The sequence below is a fragment of the Vipera berus genome, assembly GCF_964194415.1.
Source record: "Vipera berus genome assembly, chromosome: 6".
NCBI classification, from domain to species: Eukaryota; Metazoa; Chordata; class Lepidosauria; order Squamata; family Viperidae; genus Vipera; species Vipera berus.
In genome coordinates, this window is record NC_138208.1 from 3,729,297 (window position 1) to 3,744,404 (window position 15,108).

Sequence of the window (15,108 nt, forward strand, 5' to 3'; positions counted from 1 at the left end):
GCAAGGCGATCAAACCGGCCAGTCCTAGAGGAGATCAACCCCGACTGCTCTTTAGAAGGCCAGATCCTGAAGCTAAAACTCAAATACTTTGGCCACCTAATGAGAAGGAAGGACTCACTGGAGAAGAGCCTCATGCTGGGAAAGGTGGAGGGCAAGAGAAGAAGGGGACGACAGAGAATGAGGTGGCTGGATGGAGTCACTGAAGCAGTAGGCGTGAGCTTAAATGGACTCCAGAAGATGGCAGAGGACAGGAAGGCCTGGAGGAATGTCATCCATGGGGTCGCGATGGGTCGGACACGGCTTTGCAACTAACAACAACAACATTATTGTGCACAGTGCTGCATTCTGGACCAGCTGAAGTTTCCAAGTGGCCTTCTGGCGTTTCTCAATAAAACATGATTTCCGAATAAAGCATCCAGGAAACCTCACTCCCTTTTAGTACCGTTGAGGTTACCTAGTTGGGTACTGCAAGGTCTACTCTACAAGAAAGCTAAGCTCAGCACAAACGATGCCAAGGTCATTGTCCTCCTCCTCCTCAGAATATCATGTACATATACGTGTGTATGTTATTATCACTTGTTATATTGTTAATGGAGGGGTTTTTTTAATGTATTTTTATTCTTACTGCTACTTTTAATGCCTGAAAAATTGTAGAAACTCCCAGAGGCTAAAGACTTTGAGGTGGTAGATAACTGTGTAAATAAAGCAATTTGTAACTATTATGAAATTAGAACTGGAAATTACAAGTATTTAGGTCAATATTGGAAGAAGGAGGAACTGCCGACTATAGAAGAATGGACTTTAAAGGTTTCTGACCTGGCAGAAATGGCAAAGATTTCGGCTTATTTGAAAGATCATTCGCAAGAACGCTATATTATGGAGTGGAAAAAATGGATTGAATATATCCAGAACAAATATGGGACTAAAAAGTTTCATTTAGCATTTGAATAAGTCTTCCTTTCTATTTTCTTTTTTTTTCTATATGAAATATTAGTATTGCTTGTAGTTATCTTATATGAGCTAGAGAGTGATAGATTTAAGAATTTATTATTGGTAGCAAATGGATGCTTATGATTGTTTTTTTTTGTTTTCATACCCTGTACGTAGCTCTGGGAAGTCGGGGGGGGGGGGAGGGAAAGGGGGGGAGGGGTAGGGAGGGATAGGTAGGGGAGGGGGAGGGGGGGATTGTTAAAGATAAAATGTATTTTAAAACTTTTCAATAATAAAAAAAAGAAATTACAAGTATTTATTGATACTATCTACTATAACGTTTCCAAAACTTGCTACTTAAGATGTACGCACTTAATGCTGGAAAAATACTAACTGCTAACAGATCAACGTTTTCCTAATTTAGGTGACTTTTTTATACGCTGCCTTCAATTCCCAGAATTCTCACCAAAGGCCATTATTGGCTGGAGATTTCTGGGACTTGTAGCCAATATATCATTCGTCTTGAGCACTAATGCTCTCATTCTAAAATATTATTCATAAATTCCAGGGCAATGAACGTTTATATACTTCAAAGGAACTTTTTTTTGGGGGGGGTGTCATAAGTATATTAAGTATATTACATCGACTTTGTAATTTTCACTCTCAGCATCCTTATAACTGACTCAGAAAGTGGACCGCAGTGAGGGAATTTACCAAGTTAAGACTGAAAATCTAAATGTGGCTGACCAGCGTCACTTAATTAACTGTTAACAGATTCTTCCAGCCATGACGCTACACCGATATTTTATCTCCTGTTAATTAGTAATTATGCACTGGCAAGAGAACAGGATTTCTTTCCAATTATTCCACAACTCTGTGATTATTTAAACTTGGGATAATTAGCAGTAGAGAGCTGGTAAAGTCTTCTGGGCAAATTGTGTTTGATAATCCCCATTAAAATAGACTTGGAGATTGTTGACTTGTAACTGAAATGGGGCAGTTCAAAGAGTATTAGATACAGCACCAGGCAAATGGGGGACCTATTAAATTTTTTTTTCCCCAACTGTTCTAATGAGAATGCCCTGGGTCATTTTCTTCCCACTTGACCATCTGTTTGGTTTCTGGCAGGGGTTTCTGGTGTGGGTTCCTAAAACCCATTTGGTTTGTCACAAAGTAAACGAGAGAGAGAAGTGGAGCCATTTCAATTTCATTTATAGAGAAATGGTATCAAAAATGTGGCTTGGCACAGCCTAAACTTTATTTAAATGCTGCAACTAAGGGCTGTTCTTTCTCGGGAAAAGCTGCAGAAAACAGCACAGAGGGCCCTTCAAATGCAGCTGCGAGGAAGTCCCTTAACCCTAACACACACACAAGCACGCACACACGTGCACGCACACACATGTGTACAACACTTGAATAGTCCTAGTCTTACAACAGTTCGTGTAGCGACCGTTCAATGTTACAAAGGCAGTGAAAAAAGTGAGTTATGACTGTTTTCCACACTTGTTTATGGCAATTAACTATATCTATTATTGTTAGTTAAATACATGCACCCAGACATTATGCTGTTTGCTAAATATTAAAAATGTTATTCGGAAAACCTCCAACCCCAGCCCCAACCCTAATCCTAACCCTAACCCAAATCCCAACCCCAGCCCCGACTCCAGCTTATTCCTAACCCTATAAAAACTAATAAAATCTATACAAAAAAAGAACATTCCTTTTTCAAACATAAAGGGTAAAACAGCATAGCACCGAAATATTAATTTATATGCATAAAAGTGGGGAAATTCATAGCTTCAGAATATTTGAAATGCCTTCTATAAATACCTATAATATTACATTATAAGTTTAAATATTCTATTCCGTTCTGATCCATTCCCTTCCATTCCATCCTGTTCCATATTTTCTATTCTATTCTATTCTATTCTATTCTATTCTATTCTATTCTATTCTATTCTATTCTATTCTATTCTATTCTATTCTATTCTATTCTATTCTATTCTGTAATTCTATTCTATTCCATATTTTCTATTCTATTTTATTCCATTCCATATTTTCTATTCTATTCTATTCTATTCTATTCTATTCTATTCTATTCTATTCTATTCTATTCTATTCTATTCTAGTCTAGTCTAGTCTATTCTATTCTAGTCTATTCTATTCTATTCTATTCTATTCTATTCTATTCTATTCTCAATAGATTCTATTCTATTCTATTCTATTCTATTCTATTCTATTCTATTCTATTCTATTCTATTCTATTCTATTCTCAATAGATTCTATTCTATTCTATTCTATTCTATTCTCAATAGATTCTATTCTATTCTATTCTATTCCTATTCTCAATAGATTCTATTCTATTCTATTCTATTCTATTCTATTCTATTCTATTCTATTCTATTCTATTCTATTCTGTTCTGTTCTGTTCTGTTCTGTTCTGTTCTGTTCTGCTGTTCTGTTCTGTTCCGTTCCATTCCATTCCATTCCATTCAACTAAATTTCATTTTTGATGTGCGCTGTTGTGCTCAGTGTTAAAAAATAACAATAAAGGTTATCTTATCTCATCTCATCTCATCTTATCTTATCTTGTCTTGTCTTAAAAGCATGAAACTAGGTGCTGACACTGCGTCAATGTTTCTCATTCAAAGTAATCAGTTTTCTAAGTGCCAGATTTGGCTCAAAGCACACATTGGGGTTTGTCCATATACAGTGGGACAAAAAAGTATTTAGTCAGCCACCAATTGTGCAAGTTCTCCCACTTAAAAAGATGAGAGAGGCCTGTAATTTTCATCATAGGTATACCTCAACTATGAGAGACAAAATGGGGGGAAAGAATCCAGGAAATCACATTGTAGGATTTCTAATGAATTAATTCGTACATTCCTCGGTAAAATAAGTATTTGGTCACCTACAAACAAGCAAGATTTCTGGCTCTCACAGACCTGTAACTTCTTCTTCCACTCGTTACCTGTATGAATGGCACCTGGTTGAACTTGTTATCAGTATAAAAGACACCAGTCCACAACCTCAAACAGTCACACTCCAAACTCCACTATGGCCAAGACCAAAGAACTGTCGAAGGACACCAGAAACAAAATTGTAGACCTGCACCATGCTGGGAAGACTGAATTTGCAATAGGCAAGCAGCTTGGTGTGAAGAAATCAACTGTGGGAGCAATTATTAGAAAATGGAAGACATACAAGACCACTGATAATCTCCCTCGTTCTGGAGCTCCACACAAGATCTCACCCCGTGGGGTCAAAATGATCACAAGAACGGTGAGCAAAAATCCCAGAACCACACGGGGGGACCTAGTGAATAACCTGCAGAGAGCTGGGACCAAAGTAACAAAGGCTACCATCAGTAACACACTACGCCGCCAGGGACTCAAATCCTGCAGTGCCAGACGTGTCCCCCTGCTTAAGCCAGTACATGTCCGGGCCCGTCTGAAGTTTGCTAGAGAGCATTTGGATGATCCAGAACACGATTGGGAGAATGTCATATGGTCAGATGAAACCAAAGTAGAACTTTTTGGTAAAAACTCAACTCGTTGGGTTTGGAGGAGAAAGAATGCTGAGTTGCATCCAAAGAACACCATACCTACTGTGAAGCATGGGGGTGGAAACATCATGCTTTGGTGCTGTTTTTCTGCAAAGGGACCAGGATGACTGATCCGTGTAAAGGAAAGAATGAATGGGGCCATGTACTGTGAGATTTTGAGTGAAAACCTCCTTCCATCAGCAAAGGCATTGAAGATGAAAAATGACTGGGTCTTTCAGCATGACAATGATCCCAAACACTGCCTGGGCAATGAAGGAGTGGCTTCTCCAGATCTCAACCCCATAGAAAACCTTTGGAGGGAGTTGAAAGTCCGTGTTGACCAGCGACAGCCCCAAAACATCACTGCTCTAGAGGAGATCTGCATGGAGGAATGGGCCAAAATACCAGCAGCAGTGTGTGCAAACCTTGTGAAGACTTACAGAAAATGTTTGACCTCTGTCATTGTCAACAAAGGGTATATAACAAAGTATTGAGATGCACTTTTGTTATTGACCAAATATTTATTTTCCACCATAATTTGCAAATAAATTTGTTAGAAATCCTACAATGTGATTTCCTGGATTCTTTCCCCCCATTTTGTCTCTCATAGTTGAGGTATACCTGTGATGAAAATTACAGGCCTCTCTCATCTTTTTAAGTGGGAGAACTTGCACAATTGGTGGCTGACTAAATACTTTTTTGTCCCACTGTACTTCTTCAAAATGCTTCTGACTAATTGGATTTATTTATTACTTTCAGTTGACTAGGACTCTGGGGGGGGATGTACACCATGCAAAAATTAGGCTAATCACAAAATACAGTATTATAGGGCAGTCTGCAATACTATACTAGTTTCACATTAGTGAAACCATTGGTGGTGTCAGTAGCTTTACATGGATCAGTCCCCAAGGCTTCTGGGAAAATCCAAGTTTTTGCAAGTCTCCAGAAGACCATGAGCATGGGAAATTTGGAGGGCAAGCTGTTCCAGAGGACAGGAGAGCTTCAAAAAAAATGTTGCCATCACGTCGTTTCTTGTCACACAGGCTACAGACCCACAGCAGGACTCGTTTGTCCCAAATGGACAGATGGCATTTCCTTGGGAACAAGGGTCTTTTAAATACCCCAATGTCACCCCTTTACAGGAAGCGACCACAGATGCAAACTGTATTAGATGGCTTCAAGCATGATGCTAAGCCCAAAAGAAACAGTTTTCATTAGATATGAAGCAGGACACAATGTCTCTCTAATTCTTCCGTGTCTGTCTGTTAAGTTTGCATTGCTTCTTAACCCCTGCCTGCTTAAATTACCAATTACAAAAGCAAAGGACAACTTGTTTCCTGAATCCCCAGCTGGGCCACGATTTAAATGCTCTTTGCCTCTGAATGTTTTGACATATGTTAACCTTTTAGGGACATGACTGTGGGGCTAAATAGCCTTTAGGATGAGTTTCCCATTGACGAGAATAGTAGCATAGGAGCAGGGCTACAAAATCTGTCAACCATTAGATGGCAGCAAGGAGATTTTTCTTCATCTCTTGGCTGCCATCTAGTGGCTGCCTGAATTGCTGCAACCCAAATAGTATAATACCGTACCACGAATTATTTCTCCACCTGTGCTTAGTCAAAGTGGACATTCTCTAAAACGAAATAAAAGTGAACACTGTTAGGTTAATTATCGTAACTAATTTTTTCCAAGAAAAAAGATTGGACTTACCAAATCCAAATGCACTGGATCCGCCAATGCTCTGAGAAGTTTGAACACTGGTCGATGTATAAAGTCCCGTGACCAATATGCCATCAAAAAAGGTGCTTGTTGAAATAGTCACTGAAAGGGGAAAAATATCTTTTAATATCCTGCAATATTTTTATTAAAAAATAATAACAATAATAACAACCCTCATTTCCAGAAGAACAATTTTCCCAGCCTTGGTTTGGATTCAAATAAGCTAAATCTTTTCATTCATGGGTGCATTTAATCCATTTATATGTCCAGCCAGCTTGTCAATCTGAGTTTAGACAAGATAACAAGATGTTAAAACAATAAAACCAACATTTTTGATGCCACATATGCTGACAGCAGGAAGAATGCTCTGCGCAGAAAAAAATGGAAGGATATTTTGACACCCACCATGTGCAAATAGCTGAAGAAGGAGAGTGCAAAAGTTGGGTTGAAACTTAACATTAAGAAAACCAAGATCATGGCATCCGGCCCTCTCAATTCCTGGCAAATAGATGGGGAAGAAATGGAGGTAGTGACAAATTTTATTTTCTTGGGCTCCAAGATCACCGCAGATGGGGACTGCAGCTAAGAAATTAAAAGACACTTGCTCCTCGGGAGGAAAGCCATGGCAAATCTAGACAGCACACTAAAAAGCACTAGAAAATAGGGATGGGATGGGATGGGATGGGATGGGATGGGATGGGATGGGATGGGATGGAATGGAATGGAATGGAATGGAATGGAATAGAATAGAATAGAATAGAATAGAATAGAATAGAATAGAATAGAATAGAATAGAATAGAATAGAATAGAATAGAATAGAATAGAATAACGGAACAGAACAGAATAGAAGCTGGAAGGGACCTTGAAGGCCTTCTAGTCCAGCCCCCTGCTCAAGCTTGCCCTGCCAGTGTGGGTGGGGTGGGGTGGGGTGGGCTTTTCTCCTTGGTAGTTCCTTCATTAGGTATTATTTTCTGCTTCGATTGTTGGCTTGGCATCACCAGACACGCAGAGATGAAGCACATTTACACACCATTCATAAGAGTAAAAACTCTACGAAGGAAACAAAAAAACCCCGAGCACATATCCTCCAGCAAGCAATAGCCAGATAAGCAGGGATTAACATCAAACAAGCTACAGGTAGTCCTCACTTCATGACGGGTCACTTACTGAATATTCAAACACATGACGGACCCCCTCCCCCACCCAACCCCCCCCTACTTGCAATCCGATCCGAAAGTTAGGGCTGCTCCAATGCCCCCCACGGTTGTTCCTCCTTACGACCAACTTCAGGGATGCTGCAGCCCCTCCCTTGCCTAGCTCTCCCCCATTGGGTTTCCGTAGGTTTCCCCCCACCGGGCCCCCACAGGCCTTTCCCTACCACCACCACCAGGTCCACACAGGTGGTGGGTCTCCTCCCCACCCCCTCCTCATCTAACTCAGTCTCCAGGTTTCCAGGTCAATAACAACCGCTAGATCCGCTGGGCTTCTGCCCTTCTGCCCCATTCTTCCCTCTTTCTTTCTTGTGGGTTATTCTCCTGATTTATGAAAAAGGCTTTGCGTCTCCGCTCAGTAACTTCTGCAAAACATTGCTACGTGGCACTGCCCGCTTTCCGAAGTATTTATATTAATGCGACTGCTTGATAATGTTAGCTGTTGCAACAGGAGAGTGTCGGAAGATTGCTCTATTATTTGAATAGCCTTGGCTAAGAAAAATAAATAAATCAAAACGAATGTTCTTAACAGCATTACGCATGAGCGAAATTATTTTCTGCCACAAAGGCCTTGAACTAAGCGAGCACTGGCATCACTGAAGTAGGTGGGCTGGGGGTGTCCTTCTGACAGATTAGAGAATTAATGAGTGCTTTGATGTCTTAAGCCTAAACAAAGGCTTACGCACCATTCACCCCCCCCTTTTTTTTTCTTTTTTTGCAAAAGAGAACAAAAACCCAGAGAAACTGCATTGTAGTTGCTTGCTTCTCTCCCACGAAAATTCATCAGTATGATTTTTTCTGGGTGCTGCAATTAAGAGATTATAGCTTTTAGCTAATACGCCTTTGGAAACCGTGACCTTTCCTGGAAACAAAATAAACCTCACCATTTACTACTCAAAAATTGTCTGGGACCAAGAACTCTGGAATAAATCTGCGCAATTTATCCCAAGTTATAATGTAAGAGAAAGAGAAGACGTATAAAGGGCATACAGATGGCGTACCTATAGATGGCATATAACTCCATCGATCATTCCTAAACTAGATTAATCATATAATAACACATGCTGAAAGTGCCATGAGACAGAGAGAACATTTTATCCTAAGTTGTGGACATGTAAAAAAAAAATCTCAAAAGTCCTGGAAAGAAATCACAGTGCACAAGGTCACATGACCTTGGCATTCAAAATATAAATCTATATCTAATTATAGCAATAGTATTAGCATTTAGACCTATATACCGCTTCACAGTGCTTTACAACCCTCTCTAAGCGGTTTACAGAGTCAGCCTTTTGCCCCCAACATTCTGGGTCCTCATTTTACTGACCTCAGAAGGATGGAAGGCTGAGTCAATCTTGACCTGGTCAGGATCGAACTCCTGGCAGTGGGCAGAATTAGCCTGCAATACTACATTCTAACCACTGCACAATCAGGGCTCAGTTATAATTATAATTAGAGTCGTATAACACCAGTGTAGTAGACCCTTAAGATTTAGAAAAAGAAAAATAACGAAATAGATATTAAAAGGTTTTCTGCTACTTACAACCTTAGCTTCCTCAGTGTGTGTGTGTGTGTGTGTGTGTGTGTATGTGTGTGTGTAAGCATTAAGTACCCTCAGCAGACAAAATTAAATTGTAGACATTATTAATGGGACTATTAATTAAAGAGAGAGGCAAAAGGATACAAATAAAATAGCTTTCTCATCTACAAGGAACCAGGAGAAGGCGAAATGTTCTAAATCCGAACTGTGCCTTACTAATTTATTCAGGAATACTTTCCGCACTAAAAACACCACAAAATCTGCAGCTATTTTAAGGCAGCACCAACAGGTACAGCCAGCAACTGAGTGGAAACACCTGTCATGCTTTGCTTCTGAATAATGAATCCTATTCTCTCTGCACAAAACTGGCTGTGGGTTTCACTCTAATTACCAATGCAGGTATCAATACAATGAACTACAGTTGGAACCAAACTTGGACTGTTGGCAAAGAAGGCAGAGCTGTAGACCAGAGTTCTCCAAGCTTGGCGGCCCGGCGTGGAGGGAGGGGGGGGGAAGAAAGAAGGGATGGTTTTATGGAGGAATGAATGCATGCGCACACACGAACACCCGTTGCTCGTACGAAAGGGACCGTGAGCATTTGAGTGTGTGGGCACGTGAGCGCTTGTGCATAGGGATGCGAACTCCCGCAATGCTCGTGGCGATGCTTGCACGAGTGGGGCCAGAAATCCCCACGATGGTTGTGTCGATGCTCACGCAAGTGGGGGCACAAATGCCTGCACAGCTAGCCATTCACATGGCCCGGTGGCCAATAGGCCACGGTCCGGTAGCGGGCCATGGCCCGCAGGTTGGGGACCCTTGCTGTAGAGTAGTTGGGAAAACTAAGAAGCCTCCTGGAAAAAAACAATGAGTAATCACGTCCACATTTGTGCCTTTTAAGCAACATGGAGAAAAACAAAAGAAAAGGATGGGCTTATAAGCACTGTCAGATGGCCCAGGGTACGGGTGTAAAAGAGGCAGGATTTCAGCAAACAGAATATTCTCTAGAGACGGATAACGTGCGTTGCTCTGTTTTGGCATCTCCAGGCCCACGTGGGAAGACCCGTTTCTCACATGGGGTTTTACAGTATCTCCCCTGCAGTAACGCCAAAGGCAAAATATTATGCCTAGCCCAGAGCTTTCCTTAGTCAGGAAAATATCAGTGTAGAGAGAGAGAATTGGATAATTCCTAGATGTCCTTTGTCATCCAGCTTCCATTTGTCTATGACAAGATACTTGCTTCGGCCTGAAATTCAATGCCATTAAATCTTTGGGAAAGTTGCGGTTGGCCTTGTCTTAGTCCAGTGTTTCTCAACTGTGGCAACTTTAAGATGTGTGGACTTCAATTCCCAGAATTCCCCAGCTGAATTCTGGGAGTTGAAGGCCACACATCTTAAAGTTGCCACGGTTGAGAAACACGGTCTTAAACCAAGATTTGTAGATACTCTGATAATATCCCACAGAGGCACAGAGCATTAGTTTTTGTTCTAAGATGCTCTTCCGACTTAAGAGAAAATCCTAGAGCAGGGGTCCCCAACCCCGGTAGCGGGCTGCGGCATGCCAGCAACCGGTCCGCACAAACAAGCAAAGCCCCATCCGCAAGATGCAGGCAGCACACAAAACCACACACTCTGCGGTCCGTGGAAAAATATTTCTCGACGGAACTGGTCCCTGGTGCCCAAAAGGTTGGAGACCTCTGCTCTAATCTTAAATTTTAGGCCTGATTTTTACCTCAAAGAGGATGTTGGCAACTCCTTTGCACGGACAGTTCTTAGAAATTTAATCTGGAGCATTTGGGGGGGGGGCGTTGTTTGTTTGTTTTTTTTCCCTAGGACAAAGGCCCACAACATTAGTAAGTAGGCAGTATTTGAGTTTCAGTTTAAAATAGCTTCAAAGCAGTCGGTATTACTTCACCTCTTTTGGCAAAATAGAATTGTTTGATGGCATTTGCAGATCTTAATCTGGGAGACTTAGCTGAAGCTGAATTTTGCCAAAAGGAGTTTTTGAGACTTGAAAATAGTTCATTGAATCCTGCCTCACCACGGCGAGGACCTACGTACACAGACGTCTTTTGTAGATTGTAGAAGGTGGCATTTACTGTACATGTTGAGTCTTCATTCAGGAATTCTATTTGTTTTATAACATCAAAGGCAAGTTCTCACATTATTCCAGTGGTCTATCAAGAGCATACTCTGGGAATGGAGGAGATGTTTATCGCATCTTCACATTATATGCATTTTTAATGTTGGAATGGCAAAATGCTTCAAATGTTAATGGAATCCTATACTTGTCATTTTTCTGTGTCTATGATTGAGGGCCATGAAGGTAGTTCTCAGCTTACAACCACTCATTTACTCGGTGCTTTTTTTGTAAAAGAAAAAGGTGCCGGAACTCACACATGTCATACAACCCGCCTTGCCTACCCTACAAGGTTCCATCCAAAAAAGGTGCCGGAACTCCGTTCTGAGCGTTCTGTGAGAAAAAAAGCCCTGCATTTACTGACTGTTTGAAGTTACAACGGCACTAAAAAAAAAAGCCACCAATCACCATGTTTCACACGACCATTGTAGCATTCCTATGGTCATGTGATCAGAATTCAGATGCTTGGCAACTGGCATGTACTTATGACGGTTGTGGTAAGTAGAAGAATATACTCGGATCATCGTGATTTGATTGAATTGCAGATATCATTTTCCACGTGATTAACACTAATAAAAGATAAGAATTGTGTAGATTTCCCCCCCCCGAAGCAATGGAAAAGGTTTCACATTAACTCCTAGCAAGTTCCAGCCTCAATATAATCATCAAATTATATCCTGTAAAAAGTCTTGCTGCAGATACATCAACAATGGGTGACATTAAAGAAAAATAGACCCACAGGGTAAAAAAAATATATCAAACAAACAATAAAGGGATCATCTTTGGGCAAGATGTGGGGAAAAAAATGCTTGCAACATCTACTACAAAGACACTGTGTGGAATTGCAGGACCTGTTCTGGTATCTATTGCTAAAGGGAGGCGAGTGTTTATTGTGTGGTGCGCCACAACTGTCTAATTATAATGCGGCTTGACATAAAAATAATTGCAGAAGAAACCAAGCATCTTTTTAATTAAGTAATATAAGCAGAACACTGAACATATTACGAATCTAAAAATGTAAATTAAGGCAACATTTCTTCCAAGATGGATGTCATTTTTTAATTAATCAGCTTTTTTAAAAAAGAAGAAGACAAAGAAGAAGAAGAAGAAGAGGAGGAGGAGGAGGAGGAGGAAGAAGAAGAAGACGAAGAGGAGGAGGAAGAAGAAGAAGAAGAAGAAGAAGAAGAAGAAGAAGAAGAAGAGGAGGAGGAGGAGAAGGAGGAGGAAGAGGAGGAGGAGGAGGAAGAAGAGGAGGAGGAGGAAGAAGAAGAAGAAGAAGAGGAGGAGGAGGAGGAGGAGGAGGAGGAAGAAGAAGAGGAGGAGGAGGAGGAGGAAGAGGAGGAGGAGGAAGAAGAGTAGGAGGAGGAGGAAGAAGAAGAAGAAGAGGAGGAGGAGGAGGAAGAAGAAGAAGAGGAGGAGGAGGAAGAAGAAGAAGAGGAGGAGGAGGAGGAGGAGGAGGAGGAGAAGGAGGAAGAAGAAGAAGAAGAGGAGGAGGAGGAGGAGGAAGAAGAAGAGGAGGAGGAGGAAGAAGAAGAGGAGGAGGAGGAAGAAGAAGAAGAAGAGGAGGAGGAGGAGGAGGAAGAAGAAGAAGAGGAGGAGGAGGAGGAGGAGGAAGAAGAAGAAGAGGAGGAGGAGGAGGAGGAGGAGGAGGAGGAAGAAGAAGAAGAGGAGGAGGAGGAGGAGAAGGAGGAAGAAGAAGAAGAGGAGGAGGAGGAGGATGAGGAGGAGGAAGAAGAAGAAGAAGAAGAGGAGGAGGAGGAGAAGGAGGAAGAAGAAGAAGAAGAAGAGGAGGAGGAGGAGGAGGAGAAGGAGGAAGAAGAAGAAGAGGAGGAGGAGGAGGAGGAAGAAGAAGAAGAAGAAGAAGAAGAAGAGGAGGAGGAGGAGGAGGAGAAGGAGGAAGAAGAAGAAGAAGAAGAAGAAGAGGAGGAGGAGGAGAAGGAAGAAGAAGAAGAAGAGGAGGAGGAGAAGGAGGAGGAGGAGGAAGAAGAAGAAGAGGAGGAGGAGGAGAAGGAGAAGAAGAAGAAGAAGAAGAAGAGGAGGAGGAGGAGAAGGAGGAAGAAGAAGAAGAAGAAGAGGAGGAGGAGGAGGAGGAGGAGAAGGAGGAAGAAGAAGAAGAAGAGGAGGAGGAGGAGGAGGAAGAAGAAGAAGAAGAAGAAGAAGAGGAGGAGGAGGAGGAGGAGAAGGAGGAAGAAGAAGAAGAAGAGGAGGAGGAGGAGAAGGAAGAAGAAGAAGAAGAGGAGGAGGAGGAGGAGGAGGAGGAGGAAGAAGAAGAAGAGGAGGAGGAGGAGGAGGAGGAGAAGGAAGAAGAAGAAGAAGAAGAAGAACAGGAGGAGGAGGAGGAGGAGGAAGAAGAAGAAGAAGAAGAAGAAGAAGAAGAAGAAGAAGAAGAAGAAGAAGAAGAAGAAGAAGAAGAAGAAGAAGAAGAAGAAGAAGAAGAAGAAGAAGAAAACAGGCAAGGGAAAAAAAAGCAAAATGAAACACTAGAGACACAACATTAGTAATTAGGCAGAAAAATGGCCAAAACTGTACACACAATATACCACTGGCAAAAAATTAGAATAGCTTGATTTATTTTTAACATAAGGGAAAGGGATTTTAAAAGTCTTGTTAAAACTCTGGCTGAATGTCAATATCTCCACTTATGGCAACAATTTAGCTCAAAATTTCAGTGGCATTTGTTACGTTTTGCCCCATTTTACGACACAGTTGTTAAATGAATCACTGCAGCTGTTAAATGAGTGGCATGGTTGTTAACTTTCCATCTTGAAATAATGTTTTAGAAGTCGGAATTAAAGCCAATATAAAATTACCTCGGCAGAGAATTGATACACTTACACGACAGTATCGGTAAAAAGGCAAAGGATTTTACTCCGCTAGTCGTAATCAAGTTTAGGGGCAGTGTTCATTTCTGTTTCCAGGCTACTGAGCCATTCTTGACCAAAGAGGTTTCCACGATCATACAGCCAGCAATAACATCATGCTGCAGCGCAGGATGTGCCGCAAAACATGGGAGAGCTGTTGCCTTCCCACCGAAGTGGTACCTATTTATCTGCTCACATTTGCACACTTCCAAACTGCGAGGTTGGCAGGAGCTGAAGCAAGGAACGGGAGCTCACCCACGTCACACAGTGCTCTGGTCTCGAACCCAAGCTGTCAGCTTCCCTGTTTCTAAACGGCCGAGCCACCGTGATAGTACTGACGTATAAAATATTTTTGCTGAATTCTGACCCACAGAAGCAAATACAAAAAAATCCCCGATATAAATAAAAGGCCTGAATTGTTGTTGTTAGTTGCGAAGTCATGTCCGACCCATCGCGACCCCATGGATAATGTTCCTCCAGGCCTTCCTGTCCTCTACCATCTTCTGGAGTCCCTTTACACTCACGCCTACTGCTTCGGTGACTCCATCCAGCCACCTCATTCTCTGTCATCCCCTTCTTCTCTTGCCCTCCATCTTTCCCAGCATGAGGCTCTTCTCCAGTGAGTCCTTCCTTCTCATTAGGTGGCCAAAGTATTTGAGTTTTAGCTTCAGGATCTGGCCTTCTAAAGAGCAGTCAGGGTTGATCTCCTCTAGGACTGACCGGTTTGATCGCCTTGCAGTCCAAGGGACTCGCAGGAGTCTTCTCCAGCACCATAGTTCAAAGGCTTCAATTCTTTGGCGCTCAGCCTTTCTTATGGTCCAGCTTTCACTGCCATACATTGCAACTGGGAAGACCATAGCCTTGACTATACACACTTTTGTTGGCAGGGTGATGTCTCTGCTTTTTAGTCTGCCATGGCTTTCCTCCCCAGGAGCAAGCGTCTTTTCATTTCTTGGCTGCAGTTCCCGTCTGCGGTGATCTTGGAACCCAGGAAAATAAAATCTGTCCCTACCTCCACTTCTTCCCCATCTAAAAAGGCCTGAATAGGATTATTCAATTAATCTACACGCAAACAAATATTACTCATTCTAAAATCTTCTTTTTTCAGGATTCCAGACTGCATTTTACATTTCACTTTTAGTTTAACAATTGCTGTGAATGCCATT

General features: G+C 41.8%; 1 protein-coding gene across 1 annotated transcript in view; it reads right to left on the reverse strand.

The window, feature by feature from the left end:
* RELN (reelin) overlaps positions 1-15,108 on the reverse strand; it is a 345,250-nt gene that overhangs the window by 288,815 nt on the left and 41,327 nt on the right. The window contains exon 2 of the mRNA XM_081331294.1: positions 6,188-6,298. Within this exon, the coding sequence (XP_081187420.1) occupies positions 6,188-6,298 (111 nt within the window). The remainder of the gene's footprint in view (positions 1-6,187; positions 6,299-15,108) is intronic.